The sequence below is a fragment of the Siniperca chuatsi genome, linkage group LG14 (assembly GCF_020085105.1).
Source record: "Siniperca chuatsi isolate FFG_IHB_CAS linkage group LG14, ASM2008510v1, whole genome shotgun sequence".
Classification (NCBI taxonomy): Eukaryota; Metazoa; Chordata; class Actinopteri; order Centrarchiformes; family Sinipercidae; genus Siniperca; species Siniperca chuatsi.
In genome coordinates, this window is record NC_058055.1 from 27,536,943 (window position 1) to 27,563,020 (window position 26,078).

At 40.7% G+C, this 26,078-nt stretch overlaps 1 protein-coding gene across 7 annotated transcripts in view; it reads right to left on the reverse strand.

The window, feature by feature from the left end:
- Nucleotides 1-268: 268 nt before the first annotated feature.
- The window catches only part of dbn1 (drebrin 1), a 136,095-nt gene continuing 110,285 nt past the window's right edge, over nucleotides 269-26,078 (reverse strand). For 3 of the 7 annotated variants that reach the window (XM_044221169.1, XM_044221170.1, XM_044221176.1), the window contains exons 6-15: nucleotides 25,379-25,456; nucleotides 23,442-23,593; nucleotides 22,165-22,222; nucleotides 18,265-18,321; nucleotides 17,517-17,631; nucleotides 14,483-14,611; nucleotides 7,406-7,531; nucleotides 5,128-5,621; nucleotides 4,940-5,039; nucleotides 269-3,436 (exon numbers count right to left, since the gene is read on the reverse strand). In XM_044221169.1, coding sequence (XP_044077104.1) covers nucleotides 3,381-3,436; nucleotides 4,940-5,039; nucleotides 5,128-5,621; nucleotides 7,406-7,531; nucleotides 14,483-14,611; nucleotides 17,517-17,631; nucleotides 18,265-18,321; nucleotides 22,165-22,222; nucleotides 23,442-23,593; nucleotides 25,379-25,456 — 1,365 coding nt within the window. In that variant the 3' untranslated portion in view covers nucleotides 269-3,380. The remainder of the gene's footprint in view (nucleotides 3,437-4,939; nucleotides 5,040-5,127; nucleotides 5,622-7,405; nucleotides 7,532-14,482; nucleotides 14,612-17,516; nucleotides 17,632-18,264; nucleotides 18,322-22,164; nucleotides 22,223-23,441; nucleotides 23,594-25,378; nucleotides 25,457-26,078) is intronic. The other 4 variants (XM_044221172.1, XM_044221173.1, XM_044221171.1 and 1 more) reach the window with 3 other exon arrangements.

Genomic DNA, 26,078 nt, shown 5'->3' on the forward strand with positions numbered 1-26,078 from the left:
AAGGAGTTGCATATTTATTCACTAATTGAGCCTCATTATACAGAATTTAATCAAATTGAATGTATGTTGGATGTGAGCGTGTCCTCTTCCTGTCGCCTGAGCATTCAGGATGCAGAGGTGTGAATCAAACCAGGTCGCCAAATTCATCTTAACACCAGGATCACCTGGTCTGTGAACAAACGAGCCAAATAATCAGCAGGTGCTTTTGAGAAGCTGAACTCTTCCTGTCAGGTGAACACACACACACACACACACACACACACACGTGTTATTATTGCCTAGGAGTTTTTATTTTCTACAGGAATTTACAGCAAAAAAAGACTAACACTGTTGTTGCTAATATTCAAAAAGGTCCTGAAAATCAATTCTAGCACACTTTTCGACAGGTATTAAAAACACACACACCTCCCGTCTCAGCCCGCTCCACCTCTCACTCCAGTTTCCAGGGCAACTAAACATCACGTCAATAAAAAATGAAAATAAAATACATACGGTACTTTTTGCATTGGCACAGAACAAAAGCAGTCGGGCAGCAGACGTGAGTCAGAGAGTATTTAAGAATCAGTTTTAGGGTTTTAAGCTGCTTCGAGAACCAGATGTCAGGAAAGCTGTCAAAGATAATTCTTTTACATATTTTCCCACTATTGCTGGAAAATGTCTGGCATTTGTTGTCTTGTCCAGTGTGGCGAGTCGCTCCCACCTGCACAGACCTTGGCTAAAATCGACAAAAGTGTATTTTTAAATTTTCCAACTTTATCAACTTAGACTTCCGTTTCTGCTCATCAGCTCGGTGCCCTCTGGATCTCTGCACCTCTTCCTGACAGACCTACACTCACACTGTCACTGTCACAGTTAACGTAAGCCTGTGTAGGTGCTATATAGGTCCGGTTCCCTCAGGAGACAGAATCAGTGCCAGGAAAGATCACAAGTCACCCTGTGATGGTGGCGTTCCTACCTACAGTGACTGAAATCTTACAGAAGCCTTAAAGGGCTGTTCTAGCCATTCTGTATCGCACGTCTATAAAATGGGGAATTTACAAGAGACACATTAAAATCGAGTCAGAAAGTCAGAGCAGAAGAGGCTGAGCTATGCTAACTTTCAGTCTCTTAGCCGTAGCGGATGAATGATTCAGACACTTCACATTTTTTCAAGTCTATCGTGATACAATACTCACATGCCCATATGTTGATTTAAAGGGTTATTGATTGCTGTAATTGTTGGCTGTGAAGAGATCCCTAACGCGCCTAATCTGCAGAGTTTGGCTGAAACTAATACGACGCTTCAGCAGATAGAAAGAGTTAAAACACGCAGGTATGTTAAGTACAAAGTTCCCTCTTTGTGCTTCAACTTACAGTCTTCAACAACAGCTGTTCAAGAGGAAAGTTTGTACTAAAGACTCTGGAAGATAACCACTTCATTTATTTGCTGAAGCTCATATTACAGTTTTAAGACAGACTTGAAAAATGTGAACCTATCCGTTAAGAAAAAACAGTAATACCACACTTAAAAATTCAAAAGTCAAGAATTGAAAATGTTACTTTAATAAGTAAAAATTGTACCTCAAATTTCTACTTAGGTACAGTGCTTGAGTCAGTGTACTTATATTAGTATATTCCACTACTGGTCCCTAGTTTGGGTACACTGGATCCTACACTTCCCATAATGCAACTCAATAGCATCTTTTGTTAGACCCTTCTTACCTGGTAAACAAAACCTTTTGCTATAATTTTTTAAACAGTGAACATAAAGGCACTACGTTGCTTATATCCTCAAAAATTCTGTTTCCAGTAACTGTGTATGTTATGGGGTTTGAATCTCTTTCCTTCCCCACAGGTTTACAGTTTCCTGTTGTGCAGACTGTGTAAAGCCCTCTTAGACAAACTCTGCATTTTGGGCTTTAAAAATAAAATGTACTTGACTGACAGCTTACTTGACACGATCGTATCGGTAGCGATGTGATAAATCGAGCACATCCGGTTCTCCATGCAGATTAAGACCAATACGAAACAAGAATTTATATTTGCGAGCTTCAATGTGGCCCAAGTGATTCCAGCGGTTTCATCCCACCTTCCCTGGATCCAACATCTATCTCTGTGCAGCCTCTGTCTGAGTGGCACAGTAACTGCCAGAAATTAACGTTAAAATGATTATCTTTTTTTTTAAATTACAAAAGGAAAGGCATCCTGCGTCCCAAACCTCCCCGGCTCTGAACAGGAACTGTGCCAACTGCTGTCCAAAAACGAGGGGCCCGGTGAAAACTTCTCATTTTTAGCCTTTGGAGACATTTCAGAAGAATTAGAAATCATACAAAGGATTCATTGTTTTTTGTTTTTTTTCTACTGTGCACAGGCTGAAGGTGGCTTCATGTTCATTACCATAAAGCCAAACTCTCCTAAAAAACTGTTAACACTTGGAAAAATATCTACAGTATATTCATCTAGACTAGATGCAAAAAATGCTTTTATTTGCTTGTGTAAATATATAAGTGGGGTAAAAATGATGAACCTTATGGAACCAGAGGGGAGGGCTGATTGAGAAGCTGCAGCTCATCCACAAGGAGGCAGAAGAAGAAAGAAACAACCAGATTTACAAGCCATTTAATGTTATATTCAGTCTTAAAATCATACGAAAGGAGTGAAAAAGGTGAAAGGAGCCACAATGTGACTTGTTTCAGGAGTTTCATCTTGAGAATAGATTTGATTTCTTTAGGATCCCGTCAGCTGTTAGTGAAAGCAGTTCAGATACACCAGAATAGAATATTTCACCTTTTTCCAGTAAAGTGAGGGCTAAATACAAGATTAACTGACTTGCAGAGGTGAATATTGTGAGAGGAAGGCAGAAGGAAGGAGGGAGGTGAAAAAGAGGTAAGAAAAGTAACAGAGTGAAGATATACATGGCAGCTGTAATGATCCACTGTATTAGTTTATAGGGTGTTATTAAAGCACTACAGACTAGGTGCGTCGGCTGCCAGCCACACACTGAGCTTCATTGTCTCTAATATGCAGCAGTGCGCTACGTTAACGTGTAATAAATCATTTACACAAACAAAAGTCCCCCGCTCCTAGCTATTACATCTGCATAGCAAAAAAAAAAAGAAGAAAACAAATAAATAAAATAACAAACACAGAAAAAACCCATAACTGAGCCTTCAAACCGCATCTTTAACAATAACTCAAACCCCGTCTTTTTCTCCCGGTGGCTACTGTTTTCTTTTCCTCTAAAAGATAATACAGAAGTAGTTTTGATGCAAGATTTGTTATTATTATTACTTTTTTTTTTTGTTCGTTTGTGTTTTGTTTTTTTTAGAAAAAAAATCTGTTTCTTCATGAAGCGCACTTCCTACTTCCTCTTGGTCCGGTGGTGGTGTCTGATTGGCCAGTTAGTCATCGTCATCGTCGACCACGGGGTCCGTGTCCCAGCACGTGATGTCAATCTCTGAACACACAAACATATTTGTTGAGTTAATTTATGTTATAAAATATAAAGAAGGGCCAAGGCACCAGTGACCCCGGTTTCCATCCAGGGGGTCAGTGTGGACATTGTAGAGGACTACAAGTACCTGGGAGTACACATGGACAACAAACTGGACTGGGCTAAGAACACTCAAGCTGTTTACAGGAAGGGCCAGAGCCGCCTCTATTTCCTGAGGAGGCTGAGGTCCTTCAACATCTGCCGGACAATGCTGAGGATGTTTTATGAGTCTGTGGTGGCCGGTGCTGTCCTGTATGCTGTTGCATGCTGGGGCAGCAGGCTGAGGCAGGCTGAGGGCAGCAGGCTGAGGGCAGCAGGCTGAGGGTAGCGGACGCCAACAGTCTCAACAAACTGATCCGTAAGGCCGGTGACATTGTGGGGGTGGAGCTGGACTCTCTGGCGGTGGTGTCAGAGAGGAGGATGCTGGGTAAACTACACGCCATCTTGGACAGCGTCTCCCACCCGCTCCATGACGTGCTGGTCAAGCAAAGGAGCACCTTCAGCGGAAGACTCATCCCCCACAATGCACCACAGAGCGCCACAGGAAGTCATTCCTGCCTGTGGCCATCAGACTCTTTAACTCCTCCCTCTAAGTGTCAGTCTGTATGACCCGAAGTCACTAAACTGGACATTGATCATTACATCACTGCAATACTTGACATAATTGTGCAATATTCTGTGTTAATACTCCTGTGCAATATACTCTTTTCAGTTTAAAATGCCCTATTTATTGATATTTATTCATACCTCTATTACTGCTGTGCAATATCCTCCGTCTCATTATAAATAAGCTACACTTAACTTGACAGTTCATGCACTATTACTTTATACCGTATTATTATCATCAACCGGTAAACCCACTTTGTACTTCACACTTATTTTATTTTATACTTATACCCACTTGGTACTTAATTTATTTTATGACCTGTATTATAGTGTATTATATATATATATATATTTTTTTGCTTAGTGCTTCTATTCCTGTGTGCACTGACGTGACAGTGAGCTGCTGTAACACAAGAGTTTCCCCTCGGGGATCAATAAAGTATTTCTGATTCTGATTCTGATAACTATGGCATTATACGTATATGGCTGCATCGTACAGAGAGGCGTTTCTGTTAATTAGCCTACTCTCATTGATATGAATGGGGTGGACACACTAATAGAAACACCCGTCAGTGTAACGCAATACAATTCAACAGCAGCACAACAACGCGTGGGACTATGCCCATTGAGCTGCTAGAACTTTTAATTTGAAACATTTGTGCAGGATGTGTTGAGTATGATTGACGGTGTTATTGCTGTGGAAATATACATTATACTGAAATTATCAGGAAAACATGGAGGAAGTGTTGAGTTTGCATTAATGTGGGGTAAATAATGAATAATATATATACCTGTTTCAAATAAAAAGGCCTGGTGTTGACGTAAACTACTTAAGAATTTCTTTTCAGACAGGTATCTCACCTGGTGGCTTGTTATAAAAGACCGGTGCAGGTTTAGCTGAGGACTCCTCTGATTGGCCAAATTCTTCCTCCTGTGATTGGCTGAAATAGCCCTCACTCGCCTATAAGAACCGACAGAGAGAAAACAACTATTAACACAGAAAGAAACGGAAAACCTCTGTTTGAAGCTGCAGCAGTAACCTGTCTGACCTGAGTCCCTTCTTTCAGCAGCGTCTCCCCATTGGTCATCAGCAGCTGTCCATCAACCAGCTCCTGCCTCTCCCCGGATGCATGCTGCAGTGCATGCTGGTAGCTGAGGGTCATCTGGTCAGAAACTGTCACGTCCACCAGACTGGAGGGGTCGTCCTCGGCGCCGGTGGCCGAGCAGAAGGTCCCGTCCATTATCTCATCGAAGCTGAGGAGGGGCTGAGGCTTGCCGCTGGCGGTGGCGGTGCTGGGCGGGACGTCATCATGACAGACATCAGCGTCACCCATCAGGTCCACCAGATTGGAGGACTGGGAGGTCTGGGAGGGGTTGGCGGGAGGGTCGGAGTTGCTGTCGCACAGGTTGACCAGGCTGTCTGTGTCGGACTCCCACGCAGAGAAGGCGGAGGAGTCGCGGGCCTGCGGGGCAACGCTCTGCACGGGCTTGGTGGGTGTCGACTCCTGGACCGGCGGTTTCTGCTCCTGCATTGGCACCGAATCTGGTGGAGGAAACAAGCAAAACACCAATTTAATAATAATTCCTAATATTTCGTCTTAAATCAGTCTATCACCAGTTGATCTGATGATTTGCAGGACAAATGATGTATAAACATCTACATTAACTGGACTAAATGTGGTTAAAAGTTACATCTAACCTTCGTTTCAACAGCATTTCAGTGACTATATTTCAACATGTAGCTAGGACCTGCTTTCGACAGTCACGGTCGCAGGTTGTCATTTGTCATTCTGACTTGGTTGCCAATTGTCAAGAAGGAGGGTCTTACTGTAGACTCCAAGGGAGAGAGTAGAGATAGGAATGCATGAGAGTGCTGCTGATAGCGAGCAAGTTTTCGTTGAGATCGTGACGGACGATGATTGATAACCCTCATTCGTTAAGTATTTTGGTTTAGTTTCTGTCTGCATCTGTTTGTAAATCTAAATGAAATGAAACCAACACTGGACGCTGGGCCGGCATAACCCCGTGGCGAGTGCGAGCGACGCTGCGGGAAACGAGTTGAGCGACTGTGGAAAGCAAGTCAAGCTCTCCAAGGTTTCAGGTAAGGCCTGCATTCTTTCTTTCTGCTGGCAAGCAAGGACAGTTAGCAGCTGGTATAGCCATATGGATTAGTGAGAATTAAATCCCCTAGACCTAACAAAAAATCCTTTTAGCAGTACTACGTGTTATGACACCAATGAAATATAGTCACTTAAATATCATTAAAACAACAGTTACATGTGTTCTAGATGTCTAAACTTCAACTTTGACGTCTATCAATGCTTACTGGGACAGTTTTGTCATTGTGTTTACAGGCACAGACATAATGTGGTGATAAAAAGCATTTTGATTGTTCAATATCAACATGGATATTCCGGTCAGTTCCGGTCATACCAGAAAGTAGTAGAGCGAAATATTTTCACAATTTGTCTTGATTATAAGGTCTGGCACTTGATGTCACAGCCGCAATACTGGGCCATGGAAAATAAGCTATTCTCGGGCTGGCTAGCATGTAAAGGCATCAATACTGACTGCTGAGGTAAGGAGTTTCATGTGAGATTATCTTATCTAACTCCACTAAAACCTGCACTCAATAGAAGAACAATCAAACCCACAATTACATTTCAGTCAATCGTTTCAATAAAAATCACTGAGATTCAAGGATATCAGCAACCAAATATGGTGGAGAAAACTACTGGGACTGATGTTTTGGTTTACCCTGGGAGGCCAACTTCCCAGTGAACATTTTATAAATTATGACTTTCATAATTCATAAATGTAGATGTTTATTAAAACAATATTTGGATTTGTTATAGAAGGTACAGTGCGCGAGTCAGGAAAGTTACAGAAGCCTGTCAACAAATATAACTACCTGACCAACTAAAAACATAGCACACTGCCCACCAGTTGTTGTGACGTAATACATGAAACAGCATTAGCTAAAAAGACAGCTTCCTTCATTTTGGACTTTACAGTGTGACCGCTCCCTCACGGTCAACCCTGTTAAAGATGGTTTGCTAGTGCTTGAAGTCAAAGTTTACCAAACTCAACTCGAAAGCTTGATGTGGATTTACTGATCATGAGTCCATTCATGTGCTCATGTATTAAATTCGAGGCAAAATTTTGGCTTAACCAATGCTGGTGTGACCAGGCCCTTATGAAGAGTCTTTGTGATAGCTTTATCTCCCCAGCACAGAAACCAACACTTAAGTAGAAAACAAAACAAAAAAATCCCCAAAAAACGAGATGTGATTATGTGACATTTGCTGTTTTCACTTTAATTCGTACCCCACTCGTCTCTGCAGTCCTCCTCCTCCTTGCTGAAGTCCTCTTTGATGGGCGTGGTGACTATTTTAGGAATGGGCGACACGGCGGCCATGTTGCGCTCTGTGATCACTTCGTCGTCATTGTCCCCTAGAAGGACAGAAAGGCACAACATTGAAAAAGGCCAGAGCAAAAGTCTTCGCCAAAATCCCCCTCGAACAACAAAATTACACTCATGAACCAGGTGTGTTGAACTAACACAGGATGTTGCTGCTTAACTGAAATTAATAATGGACGTCATTATGTTTTTATGAATTTAACTTAAGTTAAGTTTTCTTCTTTGAATATATCCTGAATCAAAGGATGCTGATAGGAAGCTTCAGAGCTCTCTGAATTTCTAACCTCCACAGTCACATTCTGTGTTACTTTAACACAACAGTGCACAAAATCACAGCAATCACATCACTTTTGTCATTGCACGACCAGCAAACACACACAGATACAGTCACTGAGCCTGTTTCCAGACCTCTGAACCTCTGAACGCTTACATCTCAAATACTGTCAAGAAATTCAACGGTCCTGTGTTTCCTCCATGACTGTTTGCCCAGTCGAAGAAACAACTGAGCCAATCAGACTCTTTGTAGATGGGACACATTAAAAGTTTAATTTTGATGGACATTTAATCTGTAGTAGGCTGTAGGCGATTTGAGGCGGGATGCCATCCCCCTTGTTAACATGCCATCCCCCTTCTCCATCCCCTAGTAGCAGAGAGAGTGCAGGGGCAGAGGGGTTGTTTAGTTAAATATCTTAGTCTAGTCTGCCTGAGTCATTGATCCTTTATCTGACTGAGGGTTGTTCAAGTTAGACTCTATGGCCCCGAGCACGGCTCTGAAATATCAGTAGCCTAACTGTGCTGTGTATTGATAAATCTATGGTGCTGTCAATGTCACTGAAGTACCAGATGGATTTGTAAATGCGACTTTTTCTCTCCCGCCCTTCTGTCAGTTTCGTCTTGGCTCTATAATATTCTCTAAACTACTGTATATAGCTAATGGGGGAGTCTGTTCGCTAGTCGCTGGTGAACGAAATGAACCGGGTCCGTCCCCCCCTGTTAAAAATGAACAAATCGCCTACTAGTACCAGGTAAGAAAGTGTAGAGCAAAGTGAAAGAGGCAAATGTAATGTTTGAGGACCAAACTTGGTATTAAAATATGAAAGTTTGATGTTCAGATGTTGTCCTGTGTGCAGAGGTAGAACTTTATAGCTTTATTTTTAGCCACGCTAGCAGCTTGGCTCTATGGATGGCAATGTCAGTCTGCAGATCAGTCGGCTGGTCCACCACTTTGGTCTAAAGTGAAATATCTCAACAACCATCAGATGGACTACCATTAAATGTGGTACAGACATTTACGGTTCCCAGAGGATGATTCCTAATGACTTTGGTGATCCCCTGACTTTTAATCTAGTGCCACCAGCAGGTAATTTTGTTTCACATATCCAGTTAAATATTTCATTATCTACGAGATGGATTGGCACAAGCATTCATGGTCCCCAGAGGATGTATCCTAATGATGTTTGTGATCCTCTGACTTATCTTCTAGCGCCACCATGAGGTTCACATTTGTGGTCTTGAATTAAATGTCTCGACACCTCCTGGATGGAGTGCCATGACATTTGGTAGACATTCATGTTCCCCTCAGGATGAAACCTAATAACTTTAGTGATCCCCAGATTTTTCATCTAGTGCCATCATCAGGTCTTAATTTGTCCAATACTTTGGTTTATGACCAAATATCTGCAAAACTAATGACATTTCCATCAGCCTCAACTGTACTTTCTGTTTAGTGTTAATTTGCAAGTATTAGTGTGCTTACATTATACCTGCTGAACATTAGCATGTTAGCATTTAGCACAAAGTACCGCTGTGCCTAAGTACAGCCTCACAGAGCTGCTAGCATGGCTGTAAACTCTAACAGCTTGATTCCACCGGACACGGCTGTGTCGCGTTACGGCTGCGGTGTGAAAGCGAACATCTCATGCCAAACACATGAGACTTGGCAACCCTGTCTAAAACAGAATTGCAATGTAAGACATAAGTGCAACAAATACAGGGTGCATTGCCATGTAACACTTGTGAATTGCAGCCTAAAGCACACACTGGACACGTCATACAGACAGAAGAAGAAGTAGTGAAGCAAATCGATACTGGTAAATAGGACAGTGGCATATTCCAACAAGGATAGGGTATTCTGGGAAAGTTCACACCAAAACCAAGACACAATCACTATAATCCATCAAGTCATGAAACAGCCATCAGATATCTTCTGAACATTCATTATTATGCCATCAATGTATACGGGCACATTGTAGGTGAGTCACAGTCACAATGCTGACACCACATCCAGGAATACAACTCATTATGACAAACATCAGCACAGTGTCAGTTACACTCAAGAGGATCACTTCCACAATGAAAACATCACTTTTTCTCAGATGTTCGATGATTTCATGCTTGTCGAAGTCAGACGTCCTGTTCAGAGACCAGAACGAGATTTCCCAGTGGACATGAACACAATAGACCACAGATGGAGGACAACAGAGTCACTTTGACTGGAAACAAACGGCTGACTGAGGTGTGTGACCCTGTTAAAATGACAAATCACATCCAGCTCAGCAGGGTCTTGCATGGGTGGGTTCTCCAATTCACCTGGCGGTCAAAATCCTTTGAAGGCCGTGAGGCTAACTGCTATAAGTAGTGTTGTAAAATTGATCTGTTACTCATAATGGAAACCAGTTTAGAAAATTGTCAATACCCTTTCATATTAAAGGAAGCGCTAAATTTAGAGAGAGCTGTCTTTGTTGTCAGCTGTCACTAGGGACATGGATGAACTGGCTCTTTGCCCACCCAGCATAATATCTGCCATGACCGCACCTACAGACATGCAATAACACACACTGCAGATCATCAAGGTAGTCTGCACGATTATACCCGGTAACTATATTATTGCTGACTATTTTCCAAAACATTTCATATGTTTTTAAAGTCTCTATTCACCCCAAAACAATATATTTTCAACCTTCCCTTTAGTGGTGTCTATCCATGCAGATAGTTTTGGTTTTATTTGTCCAGGTTTTGAGATATCTGTCTTGGACATTTCTGCCCCCGTCCCGAAAGAATGGAGATGAATGAATTGACATTCAACACCACCATCTCTTTCCAGAAAATGTCCCTGTTACTCTGGACAATCTACAGTAAATCTACGTCATTTTAAAACCAAAACTATCTGCATGGATAGATACAAGAGGTCAGTGAGAATATATAATTATTTTGTGAACTGACCCTTAAAACTAATAATCATTTAAACATTTAGTTGCCTTGATGTTTTGTTAAAGTTCATATTTTTGAACAGTTTGGAAAACCCGTCTTGGTTGATGCATTTGGGGAATTAATAACATCAGATATTTGGCACTTGGCTGCTAAACAGCAAACATTTTAATACAAGAAAAGTCAAATCACCCTTTTTTTTTTTTTACAACTTCCTTGTTTTTTGATTGTCTGCTGGCTTTGATATTTCAACAGCATAATTTGTAAAGTTAAGTCGTACAGTAGGAGGATTCTTAAAGGAAGGTATGTCAGTGTAAAAACATATGGTGTGCTCTGGAAATTGGTCAGCAGTATTTTCAGGTGTTTGATACTTGACACTAAAAATGACAACTAGATCAACTCCACAGAGGTCAAAGGGCAAAGATCCAAACTCAGTCAAAGGCCAACAAACAGCGGTGGCGACTGACGGTCGGCTCGACAACGTCACATACACACATTCATACACAAACACTCACAGGTTGGTCAGTCGGTCAGGATTAAAGGCAGCAGGAGTGTGTATTTGTGTGTGTGTGTGCAGGGAGGTGATGCAGTCCAGGATCAGAGGCATGGAATTGAGGATCAGAAGAGGAGGGAGGTGAAAGAAAACCAGTGAGATTCTTTAGTTAAAGTCACAGCCCTTTATCCCTGAGAGAAGTAAATTACCTTGTTGCTAATTTAAACCATAAAACATCAGAAAAAAACGGAAACATTTACAAAAATAATTGAACATCAGCAGCTGACTGGACAACATCTAGAGGATGAAGACTGAGGGGACGACAGACTCAACATCTATCACACAAACTGACAAACAGCTTTATGGTTTACAGCCATAAAGGATATTTTATCATTTACTAGCAGTTAGTAAAATGCTAGCGTGTGTGTTAGCCTGTTAGTTCATTAGCAAGGAAGGTTGCAAGTGCACAATCTAGCCATGAGTCAGGTTTGGTAGTGACTACCTTGGTTAACAACAACCAGAAAGGTTTAAGGCTCAAATGGGATTGTTTTTAACATCCTGTAGGTAGAACACAGTACAGACACTGCTAGCATCAACGCTAAAAATACATGTAAAGGTCTTTTTGTTAAAAAACGGACACCAAAGGCCAGATTTAGTTGCTTCTCTGACTTGATATTTAAGGATTCTTGCTATTTATTACTGAAGTAATTGCAGTTTTTTGGTTATTATTGTTTAATAAAGTTGTAAGCTACTGCTAAATGCTACAACTGTTATTGTACTTACAAAACTGAAATTGATAGATGCTGAAATATCTGTCCTTAAAGGATAATGCTGGTGCTATTTTAAATTTTTCTTCTTGCCAACAAATCCCATGAAAGGACCAAAGCCAACAATGTTAGTCTCTCAATACTTTCGGTCTTCCTGTCTGTGGCTCTCAGCTCCAAGCCCATTGGTTCCTACTGAAGACTTAAATCTTTAACAAACTTAAAGCACACAAATATATAGCTTCATTTTGTAAAATGGTTCAGTAATTTCCTCAAACAGCTGCTCGCTGTAGTTTTTATCAAACAAACAGAAGGAAATAGTGCATCTGTTGGGGACTATTTTCTGCGGCGGATGAATCCACATGTGGTGCTGTAGTGAGTGTTTGGGGCAGCAGGACGGTGTGTGTGGGACTGAGTCAGATTAAACTACAGTGTGTGTGTTCATGGTTCAACAGAGCGGCTCACTGATGTGTTTTTAATAGTTTTTGGACAACAATGGAGGAAGAAGAGACATCAGGCTGGGATTCACACACAGTACTTGATAGTAGATAAATTGTTGTTGGTTCTCATGGGATTTGTTGACAAGAAGAAAAATATAAAATATCATCAGACGTATCCTTTAACATTGATAATTACAAATATCAGAATCAGTTATTTTAAATTGTAATGTAAAGAAGTCAGGGGGAGATGAAAGTCGTCGTTCAGTGTAAGGGAACGGAGGGCAGGGTTGGAGGTAAATTCAGCAGGAGGTGGTGAGGTGATTTTAAGGGTTGATGCGCAGATGTGTGGGGGGTGAAAGTGCGTATTTGCTTATGAAAATGAAGTACTAACACTGAGATGTGGACTGAAAAAGTGCTAAACCATGTAGGTCTGAGAGGAGTCCTCTAATAATGGCTGCCTTGTCATCATTTAACACTGGCACTGTCCAACTTGTCGATTGCTAGAAACCGATGGTACGGCAACTTCCAAATGTACCTACCTCCTTTTCTAAGTGTCGTTTTTATTCTTTATGTCCATTTTTTTATGTTGATTTATACTGGAAACAAAATACTTTAATAAACTAAATAAAGTCTCATCTGATCATAGCTAGCAGCTAGCCTCAAATATTGCGTCTGTTTTCTTCAATGCTACGGTTGAAGTATGGGGGAAGTCTTTCCCAGCATCACAGTCACCTCAGTTACATTTCCTGGTGGATGTACACGGTCACACTGATTCCTGATTAATCGAAATATTTTTCAATTTAAAAGGCTTTTCCAGAAGTCCAGTCGATGTAACTTTCTTGTTCCAAATTCAAAGTTGAAATTTTACAGACTCTCCGTGGAGTATTTGGAGGTTTACCTGCACACTAGCGTCCCAGTGTGATCAGGTTTTTGGTTGTGTTTTTGCATGTAAACATCATATCCTGGTTTTGTAAACATGGATAAAATCTTATTCTGCTTTTGAGAAACAATGGGCCTTATGCAAGAACATTTTCATATTCTTATTTTAGAGAGGGAACGGTTTGACATGAAGTCAGATGCTAAAAAAATGTCCTGCTAAAGCAAAGAGGTCCATGAAGATGGTCGAGGGGACGTAACAGTCACAGAGAAGGACGAGAGAATATCATCAAGTAGGTGATGTTGCAGTGTTGGGTGTTATAACAGAGGATGATACTGACAGAGGCCTGCAGAAAGATGTCAGATGGAGATCATTTTCCAACAACTACTGAACTGTAGAAGTTGCTGTGACAAAATAAGCCAATTACAATATTAACATCTAGAAGAAAAGGAAAAAACAAAAACATTGTCAAACCTCAAGCCATGACTGTGGTGACGATACGGTGGACAGAATATTCATTTTACATGAAGTTTTATTCTTTTTTTTAAACTGTTGTTGATTGTTATTGATTTTGGTAATATATTTAAACTCCAAATTTATTCAGATTAAGGCATTTTAACGTGGACCTTCGTACCTCGGAGAAAATTGCTCAATACGTCAAATTCTCTTAAATCGCTTCTACATGCAACGCACGAACAAATCTGTCCATACGAGTTATTCTTGCATTAGGCCCATTGTGAGTTAGAGTACTCTGACAACTAAACACCTTATACATTTTTTTTCCAATCACTAGACACAGTCTTGTCATGTATAGGATTTTTTTTTTTTGCGCTGGCTGGATTTGGAGCAAAGACACATAATCAGAAACCAAGACGATCTTAGAATCATGTATACAAGAAGAAGAATAACAAGATTACTTGTGTTTCATGTCAACGTGAAGTCCTGAGCATGATCAAAACCAGATTAAGACTCAAAACTGGGATACTAGTGTGCATGTAAATGTACTCATTGTCTTCAGAGACTATTTAATCCCTCACATTTTGAATTCACATGCAGTTTCATCCTCTATTACTGTCATTTCATCTTATTTCAGCCTCCATATTTGTGCAGGGGGTTCGTGTCTGGGGAGAGAGGTTTGACCAAGCTGCTGGAGTCCATCTGTCTTCTTCTTCTGCTGTTTATCGGTTATGTGCTGTACCTACCGGCTGCAGCGGCGGGCTGCGTCCGTGCGTGTGGCGGGGTGCGGAGGGGCGACGCGCCCCGAGGTGGGGGAGTCGGACTGGGGCTGCTGGGACTGTGCTGCTGCCTCAAGAACGGGCTGTCCAAACGGCCTGGCAGTCGGGACGACACACAGCCACACGCACCCCAACACGAAGATTCAAACACACACAAACAAATAACGAAGACATGAAGCGACGCACCAGGACAGAGAGATGTGGGGAAGATGGACGAGACAGGAAGACAAGACAGACAAAAAGCAAAAGAGGGAGGGAGAGTAGAAGAAAATTTTGAAGCAGAGAGGATTGTGGGAAAGGCAGAGAGTCCCGTGGAAACCCATGAAGAAGTAGGAGACACGTGGAGAGGTGCCAGAGGAGGAAGTGAAAGAAGTCATTACACAAAATATTACAAAATGGACAAAATGACAAAGAGTGGGTGAATAAACAAATCAAGAAGTGAGTGAAATAATTAAGTAGGAATAAGGATGGTGAACACAAATGTTGGGTCAAGTGAGTGCAGAGGTGACAGAAGAAACCCCGCAAGGTAAAAAGAGACATAGAAAAATAAAGAAAAAAGGAGGAAAGAGAGAAAGAAAGAAAAGTGGTTAGTGTGGCTTTCAACACACTGACTGTAGACAGCGTGCAGTTAGGCAGAAATTAAATGCTGACGGAGTTCGTTGCTTTTTTATCCTCAGGTGTCTAACTTCCATTTCTGTTCCTTTGAACCAGTGAATTCATGTTTTTGAATAATGAATCCCAGAAAAGAAAAACACAATTTTAAGTCCATGTTTAGAGTCGCTGAAAACGAAACAAATGTTGGCGTTCGGCCGACATGAATCTCCTGCTTCTTGTTATTAGATTGTTAGAAAATAACACATTATGATGAAACTGATTATCGTGCTTTACAAAATAATTGCTCTATGATAATAAATATTATAAAGAGTACGGTCTAGACCTGCTCTATAGGAAAAGTGCAATGAGATAACTTCTGTTATAAATTGGCGCTATGTAAATAAAATGGAATTTTTTACTACTTAAAATCATATTTAGTTTCATTGACAGAAACCTGATAATGGTAGATAAAGATAAATAATCTTTACTACAAAGCGCACTGGCCGTTTAAAAAAATAAAAATAAAAATATTTCTTTGCCTCGCCGGATGACATCGCATTGTGTCGTGGCAAAAGCTGAGCCTGGTTCAACGACGTTTTTTTGCCAGACCTCTGTGCGTTGGGACCCCTGCAGTCAGTGGCCTCATTCAAATGAAGGAAGGTGCTGCGTTTTTTCACGCAGGGCTAAAGTCGGTCCAAACACAGCCTCCAGGCGGCTTATACGTGGAGTAGGGATTTCTGGCACAGCTTCACCTACTTCAAAAAGGTGCACGAAGAAGGGAAAAAGTCTGAAGAGGTCTAAACTCCAGCAACACTTGTAGTATGTAAAACAACTTATATGTAGCCTGAGAGGTGAAATCCAGGGCAAAAAAAAAGTCTGTATAGCACTTACTGCTGCTCGTAAAGCTTACTGAGTCAGAGGACAGGACGTTTGGACAGATTTTAGTGAGAAAATAAACTGTAAAAGTGGAAATGACACCCTTGCCAATGAGATTATGGCTCTCTGTTTGAAGCAGGGTCATGACAAACACTGACGCTGCAGACAAACAATGCACAACAATATAAATAAGCAAATTAAAATCAAAATCACATAAAAAAGCTCAAATTTGTCACAGTTTGTAGATTGTCTGGTGGTTTTACAGTGTGAGCTCCTTCATGTTGTGGAAAATATGTAAACTTGAATTCAAAAACCTTCTGCGGTTCATGAGAAATCTCTGAAAATGAAACATTTAAGGTCTGGTTCTAAGGAAGCAGCAGCTGAGGAGATGTTGAATGTGATTAACGGCACGTTGAACTTGACAAATAGTGACTCAGATGAACCCTCAGACCCACCCACTGCCTCCATCTCTCCTCCACCCCTGGAGCCTCCTTCAGCTGCTTCATCTCTCCATCGCAGACTTCACACTGAACCAGGACGCCTGCGGACCGAAGCAGTCTGTACTTTCAGCCAGGTGTTGGCGGCCAGCGGTGCGGTACGCAAGTACAACGTTATGTACTTGTACTGTAATCGATCCTTTCTGTCTATCTATGCCACTTTATACTTCTACAGAGGGAAATACTGTATAGTTGACAGCTAGTTATTTTTGTCAGATCAAGTCATATGGAATAAAATCTCAGACGACCACTTCTGTTACTACTTATACTTCAATCACATTTTGCTGACAATACTTTTGTAAGTATGTTTTTGAATGACTTTTACTTACACTACGCGTACTGACACTTTTACTAAAGTAAAGGATCGGAGTACTTCTTCCACCACTGTTGGCGGCAGATGTTTGCTTTTCAAGTGCAACTCTGTAATCTCGCCTTGGACAGAAAAAAGGCACAAATGGGTGAGCCTGGAATAGGCATTTTTGCAAAGCACTTACACTGTTTTGCCAGAAAATGTTCATTTTTTGAGTAGAACAGGATGTAAAAACTCACGTTTGTTTGCTGCCGATGTGTCCGTGGCATTGTTAAGACTGCGGATGGAAGGATGAACGCAGCTTTCCTTATTCTGCGTTAAGCTTTTTGGTTAGTTGACGGTTCTTGTTTACTCCAGGTTTCACAAGAATGTATATATTATATATATATATATATATATATATATATATATATATATATATATATATATATATATATATATATATATATATATATATATATATATATATATATATATATATATATATATATATATATATATATATATATATATGTATAATACATTAGTATAAACGTCTCAGTGGATAACAGCCTCAGATTTTAGAGCTCATTTACAGTAAGTCCTCTCTTCTCTGTCAGCCCTGCTGTCTGGTCTTCAAAAAGCCTCGTAAGCCAGTTTTTCTGCTCTTCCGTTCAGTGTTTTTGCAGTTTTCCCTGAGAATAAACTGAACCTAGAAGAGTTAGGTGAGTTTTAAAGTGATTACCGGTCCTGTGGACGGACACGGGCGAGGTGTCGACACTGATGGTCATGGCTCTCTCCTTCTGCTTGAAAAACTCTCGAGGGTTTCCTGACCGCTGAGCGATGATGGCCTTCGCCTCCTGGAAACACAAACACACACACACACACACACACACACAGATAGATAAATATAGACTACACAGCAGTCTGGATTATATTGATGTTTAGCACAAGGAACAGCTAACAAACAAAGCTCCATGAATGATTTATTAAGCTTTATCTCCCGATGTTGAACATCAGTGGATCTCCTGGTTTTAACCATTAGCTGTCGAGACAAAATATCCCTTTTTTTGTTTTTGTAATGACCAGATTGATCTAATAAAAACAGTTTTGCCTCACAGGAGTGTGAGTTTGGGCAGCTAATAAAAGATTCTGGGTAATAAACCAATAAAACACTGTTACTTTATATAATACTGATCATTCCAGCTCCTGAAACTGGCTGATCCAAAGTATACGTACATTATACATTAAAATACATGACGTTAAAACAAGAGGCTTTCCACTGGGTGATCCGAAATTTAAATTCAGGGCAAGATGTATTTTCTTCTTTCAAAATCAGCACTCCTTACTTTCCAGACGTACTGACTGTACCATCCTTCCACCAACCCCATTTTATACATTTGTCTGTGTGCCGTAATGACCTTTTCTTCTGTTATTTGACCTCATTTATTTCCTTTCATTTCTCTGACTCTCTTATTGTCTTGCAGACTCACCTCCACCTCGGACTCCTTCTTGTCCAGGTTGAGGTCCTCGAGGCTCGGCTCTGCTGCCTGCAGAGGAGAATAACACAGATGAAGATTCAAAAGAAAAAAAAAAAACAGTAATTAGAGGATTCGAACTTAAAGAAAATCATTCAGAACTAAAACAGATGACAAGGATTTTCCAGGGATGTTCTGAAGTCCAGACTCTACATGAGTCCTGCGTGACTGAACGCAAATCCAGCTCATGAAGCAGAAGGCAATGGTCACACGAGGCCACCAGCGAGGGGCGACAGACGCTGCGTTTGTTTCAGTCACCAGATCAACACAGCAGAGAAACTACAGTGTTGACTGACCAGAAATGAAAGAAACAATGACGCTTTTTTTTTTGTTTTGAGGTTTAGTGTGAGCACATTTTCTAAAAGCTTTAATCCATGCAGACCGCTCAGGTCATCTAACATCTTGATGTAAGGGTCAATTCAAAAAATCTGGTGAAGCTGCCTTTAGTTTTTACACACAGCTTTCCTGAAGACTTGATGTATTGTTAGACTATCGTTTGTTTAAGACTTTTTAAGACCTCTTTATGTGGTAGCTTTGGTGTTGTCACTTCCTGGTTTATTTTGGTAGTATTCTTCTTCCCTTGTGTGTCTTGTGTTTTTACTTCCTGTCTGTATTTTCCCTCCAGTTTTGATTGTTGGTCCTCCCTTGATTGTTTGCACCTGTGTCTCGTTGTCTCACCTCCCCTGGGGTATTTAGTCTGGGTCTTTTCTTTGTTCTGTGTTGGATCATTGTTGTACACATGGTGTTGGTCCTTGCCGAGCCCTTGACTGTGAGTTTATCTTGGATTCTTTGTTCTCCGGTGGACCATTTTTGGATTTTGGATTTCGTCTGCTCATTAGCTGTCTGCTCACCTCTGCCTGTACTTGCCTGCATTCCACCCCACAATAAACACGGTAGTCATCCGGCTACTTCACCCTGAGACCGCTTCCTCGTCATCTGCTTTTGGGTCCACATACCTCCATACAGCACCCCTTTTACGACACTTTAATACCACACAGAACTCAGTTAATACCTGCTGCACGATCATACCGACCAAAGTATCAAAGTGGAAGTCTAGAATTATTTATTATTTTATATATTATAACAAAAATTCCTTAATGATATAATTAATTAATGCAACCTGGACATGGATTAGTGGCAGAAAATGGATGAGTGGATTAACCATTTTAGAATGATTAATTCAAGTTCATTGAAGGATTTGCTCAAATCTACATACAGCGTGCAACAGAAAACATTTAAGACTTTTTAAGACCTGTAGAAACATCTAAACATTTATTTTTTTCTGTAGTCTTTTATTTATGATTATTGTATCTTACCCATTTAATAGTTTGTGTGCTTTCTTTAGCATCTTTCTTGTTGTCTTTTTATATGAACTTTTGCAGATGTGTCGATAAAACGTCATCCGATTGGCACTAAGTTTTCTTCAAAACATATTTTTAGCTAACGCAAAACAGTTGAATATAAACTGAATTCTTTGGATGAACACTTCCATATTTCAGAAAAGGGGTGTATAGTATCAGTTAGAGACTCTGCTCTCTTGTTGCCCTCCCCTAGAAAAGCATTATGGTTCCTTGTGGTGTGATTATTTGGGGAAGTCATTGATAACCTGCTGGTTTCTTTGCCGCTTCCATCACTAACACACAATGCAAGTTCCCTGTGCACCCTCTGCATGTGCATGAACTCACCACAAGGACAGAGTTTAAGATGTTCAGGACATTAGCTGAAATATCACAGCTGCGCTACGACGCAGCAGGCAGCTGATTGCAAGATGTTTTAATGGTTTTATGTCTGCTTGTAAATAATAAACCACACACACACACATACTCTCACTGCCAGAATTAACATTTTTGTAAAGCACACACAGCGTATAATCACTCTCTTCAAAATATAAACCCCACCGTCAGACAAATTCATTTAATTTTTGTGTCGCAGTATGACCTCGGCACAAAAACCAGAGGCGTGCAAACCACGTCTTCATGGTCTTTCGGGAAGGGAAGTCATGATTTGATGGGCAGAGGGAGCTACAAAAACACAGTCAAGAAACCTGAACAGCACTTTATAGTAACATAAAGAACTGAGTCTCCGGGAGTAAGGGGTTTCACTTCCTTTGCTATCACACAAGTATAAGTAGAATCTTGTCATTAATGAAAGTCCATCAAGGGACCAGTGTTAGCTTGTATGAGCTCAGGCTACAGTGAGGAAAATAAGTATTTGAACACCCTGCTATTTTGCAAGTTCTCCCACTTAGAAATCATGGAGGGGTCTGAAATTGTCATCGTAGGTGCATGCCCACTGTGAGAGGCATAATCTTAAAAAAAAAAAAAAAAAAAAAAAAAAAAAAAAAAATCCAGAAATCACAATGTATGATTTTTTAACTATATATTTGTATTATACAGCTGCAAATAAGTATTTGAACACCTGAGAAAATCAATGTTAATATTTGGTACAGTAGCCTTTGTTTGCAATTACAGAGGTCAAACGTTTCCTGTAGTTTTTCCACCAGGTTTGCACACACCGCAGGAGGGATTTTGGCCCACTCCTCCACACAGATCTACTCTAGATCAGTCAGGTTTCTGGCCTGTCGCTGAGAAACGGAGTTTGAGCTCCCTCCAAAGATTCTCTATTGGGTTTAGGTCTGGAGACTGACTAGGTCACGCCAGAACCTTGATATGCTTCTTACAGAGCCACTCCTTGGTTATCCTGGCTGTGTGCTTCGGGTCATCGTCATGTTGGAGGACCCAGCCCCGACCCATCTTCAGTGCTCTAACTGAGGGAAGGAGGTTGTTCCCCAAAATCTCGCAATACATGGCCCCGGTCATCCTCTCCTTAATACAGTGCAGTCGCCCTGTCCCATGTGCAGAAAAACACCCCCAAAGCATGATGCTACCACCCCCATGCTTCACAGTAGGGATGGTACTCATCATTCTTCTTCCTCCAAACACGTTTAGTGGAATTATGACCAAAACGTTCTATTTTGGTCTCATCTGATCACATAACTTTCTCCCATGACTCCTCTGGATCATCCAAATGGTCATTGGCAAACTTAAGACGGGCCTGGACACGTGCTGGTTTAAGCAGGGGAACCTTCCGTGCCATGCACGATTTCAAACCTTGACGTCTTAGTGTATTACCAACAGTAACCATGGAAACGGTGGTCCCAGCTCTTTTCGGGTCATTGACCAGCTCCTCCCGTGTAGTTCTGGGCTGATTTCTCACCTTTCTTAGGATCATTGAGACCCCACGAGGTCAGATCTTGCATGGAGCCCCAGTCCGAGGGAGACTGACAGTCCTGTTTAGCTTCTTCCATTTTCTAATGATTGCTCCAACAGCGGACCTTTTTTCACCAAGTTGCTTGGCAATTTCCCCGTAGCCCTTTCCAGCCTTGTGGAGGTGTACAATTTTGTCTCTAGTGTCTTTGGACAGCTCTTTGGTCTTGGCCATGTTAGTAGTTGGATTCTTACTGATTGTTTGGGGTGGACAGGTGTCTTTATGCAGCTAACGACCTCAAACAGGTGCGTCTAATTTAGGATAATAAATGGAGTGGAGGTGGACATTTTAAAGGCAGACTAACAGGTCTTTGAGGGTCAGAATTCTAGCTGATAGACAATTTCAGGCCCCTCCATGATTTCTAAGTGGGAGAACTTGCAATATAGCAGGGTGTTCAAATACTTATTTTCCTCACTGTATAAATGCAGATATGTGGCAGAACAGAAGTGTATATTTGTAACACTGATGTCGCAATTGAACTAAAATTGTGTTGGACACTTCATTTTTTTTACTGCAATGAATGATTAATGACCAGTGAGTCATAATTACTGATTTCACTGAAAAAACACACAAAACATAGAAACTTACTATGGAGGTCTGGTCCCGCAACCTCTCTCTGGCCTCTTCCTCCTCCTGCAGCTTCTTCCTGTTCTCACACACATAAACACACAGATTAGATAATACTTTACACTCCCGAGACTTGGAAAATACCTGACTCTTTAAACACCAAACTGACCAGAAGCCACAAGTCTTCAGACAATGACAAGAGGTTAAATTTCTACACGCTAGAGCTTCTTAACGTCAGCTGTCCATGGTGCTTTACAGTAACTTTAAAGTAATTTTGCATATTTATAAAGAGACACAAAGACACAATAATAATCAAGAATCCAGAAATGTTTCATACTTGGAGTTGTTCAGTATGAAAGTGAAGCTTGATGTGCAGTAAACACTCTACAGCTTTCAGCTTGCTGCCCTTTATAATTCATGTTCAAGTTTAAGAAAGAAAGATTTAGCTGCTGCTTGAGGCAGATGTTAAGCTCATATTAAACCAAAAATGAAGAAGCTTCATGAATATGCAGGTCATCATTTCTCTGTTAGACCTGCTGTATATAAGCATGTGACAAACAACATATGCACCATAAATAAGAAGAAAAGAGAAGATACGGGACCGTTTCAGCCCGAAAAGATGAAGATATTAGACGAGAAGAGGAAGACGAGGACGACAGAAACTGACAGATCAAATGTTGAATTAATTTGTGCATGTGTTAGTTTATTTTCTGATTTTTCTAATTTAAACAATGTCACTCATTTTGCATCAAATGCCACTTAAAGAACCTCAGTGTTCATGATAAAGGTATAGATTTAAAAATGAACAAAAACAATCAAAGCTTCAATAAAACAGGAAGTTTTTGGTTCCTCCTGCAGGTTCTTGAGCTTAAGACGTTCTCGGCCTCCTACGAGTGGGTAGGACGCTCTCTACATGAGGGTATTCAGTTATGATGCTTTTGGGAAACACCTCTTAAGCTTAAGAAGGTTCAAAAGATGGATTTTATGATCATCTTAGCTTTAAGATGCTTTTGGAAACAGGGCCCAGGTTAGTTTAACAATCTCGCTAAACAGTTTCACTAAATTTGCAACATGAGTTACGCAAAGTTTTCAGTAATCCAAACAAACATCATACTTGCGGCTCGTGCATGAGCATACGAGACTCCTGCAGGACTCACAACTTTAAATGCTTCACTTTTGAGATGCAGCGCTACCATTTGTGATTCGTTAGCTTCTCTTGCAAATTGCTTTTGTAGAAGAATCCTTCCTGAAATAGATTTTTTTATTTATTTATTAGTGTTTGTGTATCAGGTCCTCACCTGTGCTCCTCAATCTGCATCTCCCTCTCGCGGTACCTCTTCTCTCGGTTCTCCTGCTCTTTCCTCTCCAGCTCCATTCGCTCCTCCTCGTAGCGCTGCCGCTCCTCTGCTGCCTTCTTCTTCTCCTCCTCCTTCCTGATCTCCTCCTCGCGCTGGAGAGCAAACACAGAAAAACACAACTTAACTGAGCAGGAATGTTCCAGGGACTGCAACTAATGACGTACAATGTCAGAAGACAGTAAAAAATGTCCATCAGAGTCTTTCAAAGTCCAAGGTGATGTCTTCAGATGTCTTGTTTTGTCTGACTAAAAGTCCAACACCCAAAGATATTCAGTTTACAATGATATAAAACAGAGAAAAGCAGTACATTTCGCTTGTTAATGGCTTTAAGTATTAATCCATTATCAAAAGTACTGTCGACTAATTATCTGTCAGTCGACTATTCCAGTTAATTTAGTCATGATGCTGAACCTTGCTGCCAACTCGATATCTACAGTTTCAGAGTTTCTGAAGCTGTGAAGGGCAGATCCAGTGAACACCCTGCAGCTCGATAAAGCACGCTGTCATTTTGCATTTTGTTTGAATGTGCCGGAGGACGCAGACGTTTAACTTTGTTCTTTACTTCCACTCGATTCCAAACACAACTGGGATTCACATGATTGTATTTATTCAGATTATGAGGAATAGTTCTACATTTTGGTAAACGCGATTATTTGTTTTCTGGCATAGAGTTTGATGAAAAGATTGATACCACTGTACGGTAAATCTGAAGCTACAGCCAGCAGCAGGTTAGCTTAGCATAAAGACTGTATACGGGGGAAACAGTTAGCCTGGCTCTGTCCAAAGGTAACAAAATATACCTGCCAGCACCTCTAAAACTCACTAATTAACACGTTATATCTCGTTTGTTTAAATCAGTGCAAAAAAAGTGTAAAAACAACATTTTGCAATTTTTTGGGGGGGTGATGGACAATTTCTCGGCTCTGAGAAGTATCTGCTGGTTGCCTGGCAACTGCTCAGAGCCAAGACACGGTCCACCACCCCCCAAAACACTGCAACGTGTTGTTTTCACACTTTTTTGTATGGATAAAAAAAACAAAACAAGATATAATGTGTTAATCAGTGACCTTTAGAGGTGCTGGCAGGTGTTTTTTGTTATCTTTGGACGGAGCCAGGCTAGCTGTTTCCCTTTGTTTCCAGTCTTTGTGCTAAGCTAAGCTAAGACTCGGCAAGAAAGCGAATAAGCGTATTTCCCAAACTGTTAAAACTATTCCTTTAAACTCTGCTATTGAGAATAAACTCCTGGTGAATGGTGATACATGTTTGTTACAATGTAGGTTTCCTAAACGTTGTACTATGATCTATTATTTACAATTGTCTTCAGAAAAAAACAAACAAATGATACCTTAATAGATCATTCCGATTTATTACAACATGGGTCTATTTTTTGTCCTTTTGGTTATCATTCATATCAGTAAAAACAACAAGTTAATAGCTACGATCTGGCAACACAATGCCATCAGTAACAAGAAGCCTGAAGAAACACGAGCAGTCAGGCGATCACACAAGTTGGTACAGACCAACTTCTGGTTCAACTTTGACGTACTTACTCTAATTGTTAGCTGAAGTTTTCATGAGGGGATTTTCCCCAACATTTCGAGCATGCTCACTTTCAGTTTAACCTCCAAATAAAGTGGCGGTGAGTACAATGTTATCACAGGTGATAGAAATGATGGACAAAGCTACGACCCAAGATGTAATAAATCCAAATGATCCTTTAACTTTGCTTATTTGAACAATGACGCAGGATTAAATTGTTTCTCATTAGTGCTTTCTTTCCTTGCCTCCATCTTTTCCTGCTCTTCTCTTTTTTCCTTCCTTCATACTGCTTAATTTTTCCTCGCTCACTCCCTCCTTCTTTCCGATTCCACACCTACCTTGGCCTTCTCCCAAAACTCCTCTCTATTGATTTTCTTCATCTCCACCTCTGCATTGGTCTTCTCGTACACTGTGCCCTGCATCGGGAGAGACGGAGGGTAGAGAGAGATAAAGAGAGAGAGAAAGCTTAGGTCTCTTTAGTCACAACAACAGCCAGGTGAACAGTGTGTGTATTTTATGTGTGTCTTTATGTGTGTGTGTGAGCGCGTATAAATGACCTTTACAGGTGGGAGGTGTAATAACTATTCGCTACAAAGAGACGCAGTATGAAGTCCTGTCTGAAGCTCTCTGCTGCTGCACATACAGATACATGTTGTTCTGTATATTGTGAAATAAAGTAATAGTTCAGCTCCATGTTTCACAGTTGTTTGATACACGGCCATTCTAGTGGAGATAACAAAATTTCCAAATATCTGAGGCTGAATTTTGGCAAAACGTGTGTAAAATGATGTGCAAGAGATTTAATGGTGCATCCATAAAAAACGATTTTTCTAACCAATATCGCAACTGCAAGTTAAATTTAACTCTATTAAACACAACACAGTAAGTTTGTACCAGGCAGAGTAAGCAAGTAAACGTACAAGTTACAAGTAAGAAACATTTAACAACATTTAAAGGTCGAGTGTGGAACATTTAGGAGCAGCTGTCGGCAGAAATGGAATATAATATTTATAAGTGTGTTTTCATTAGTGTTTAATC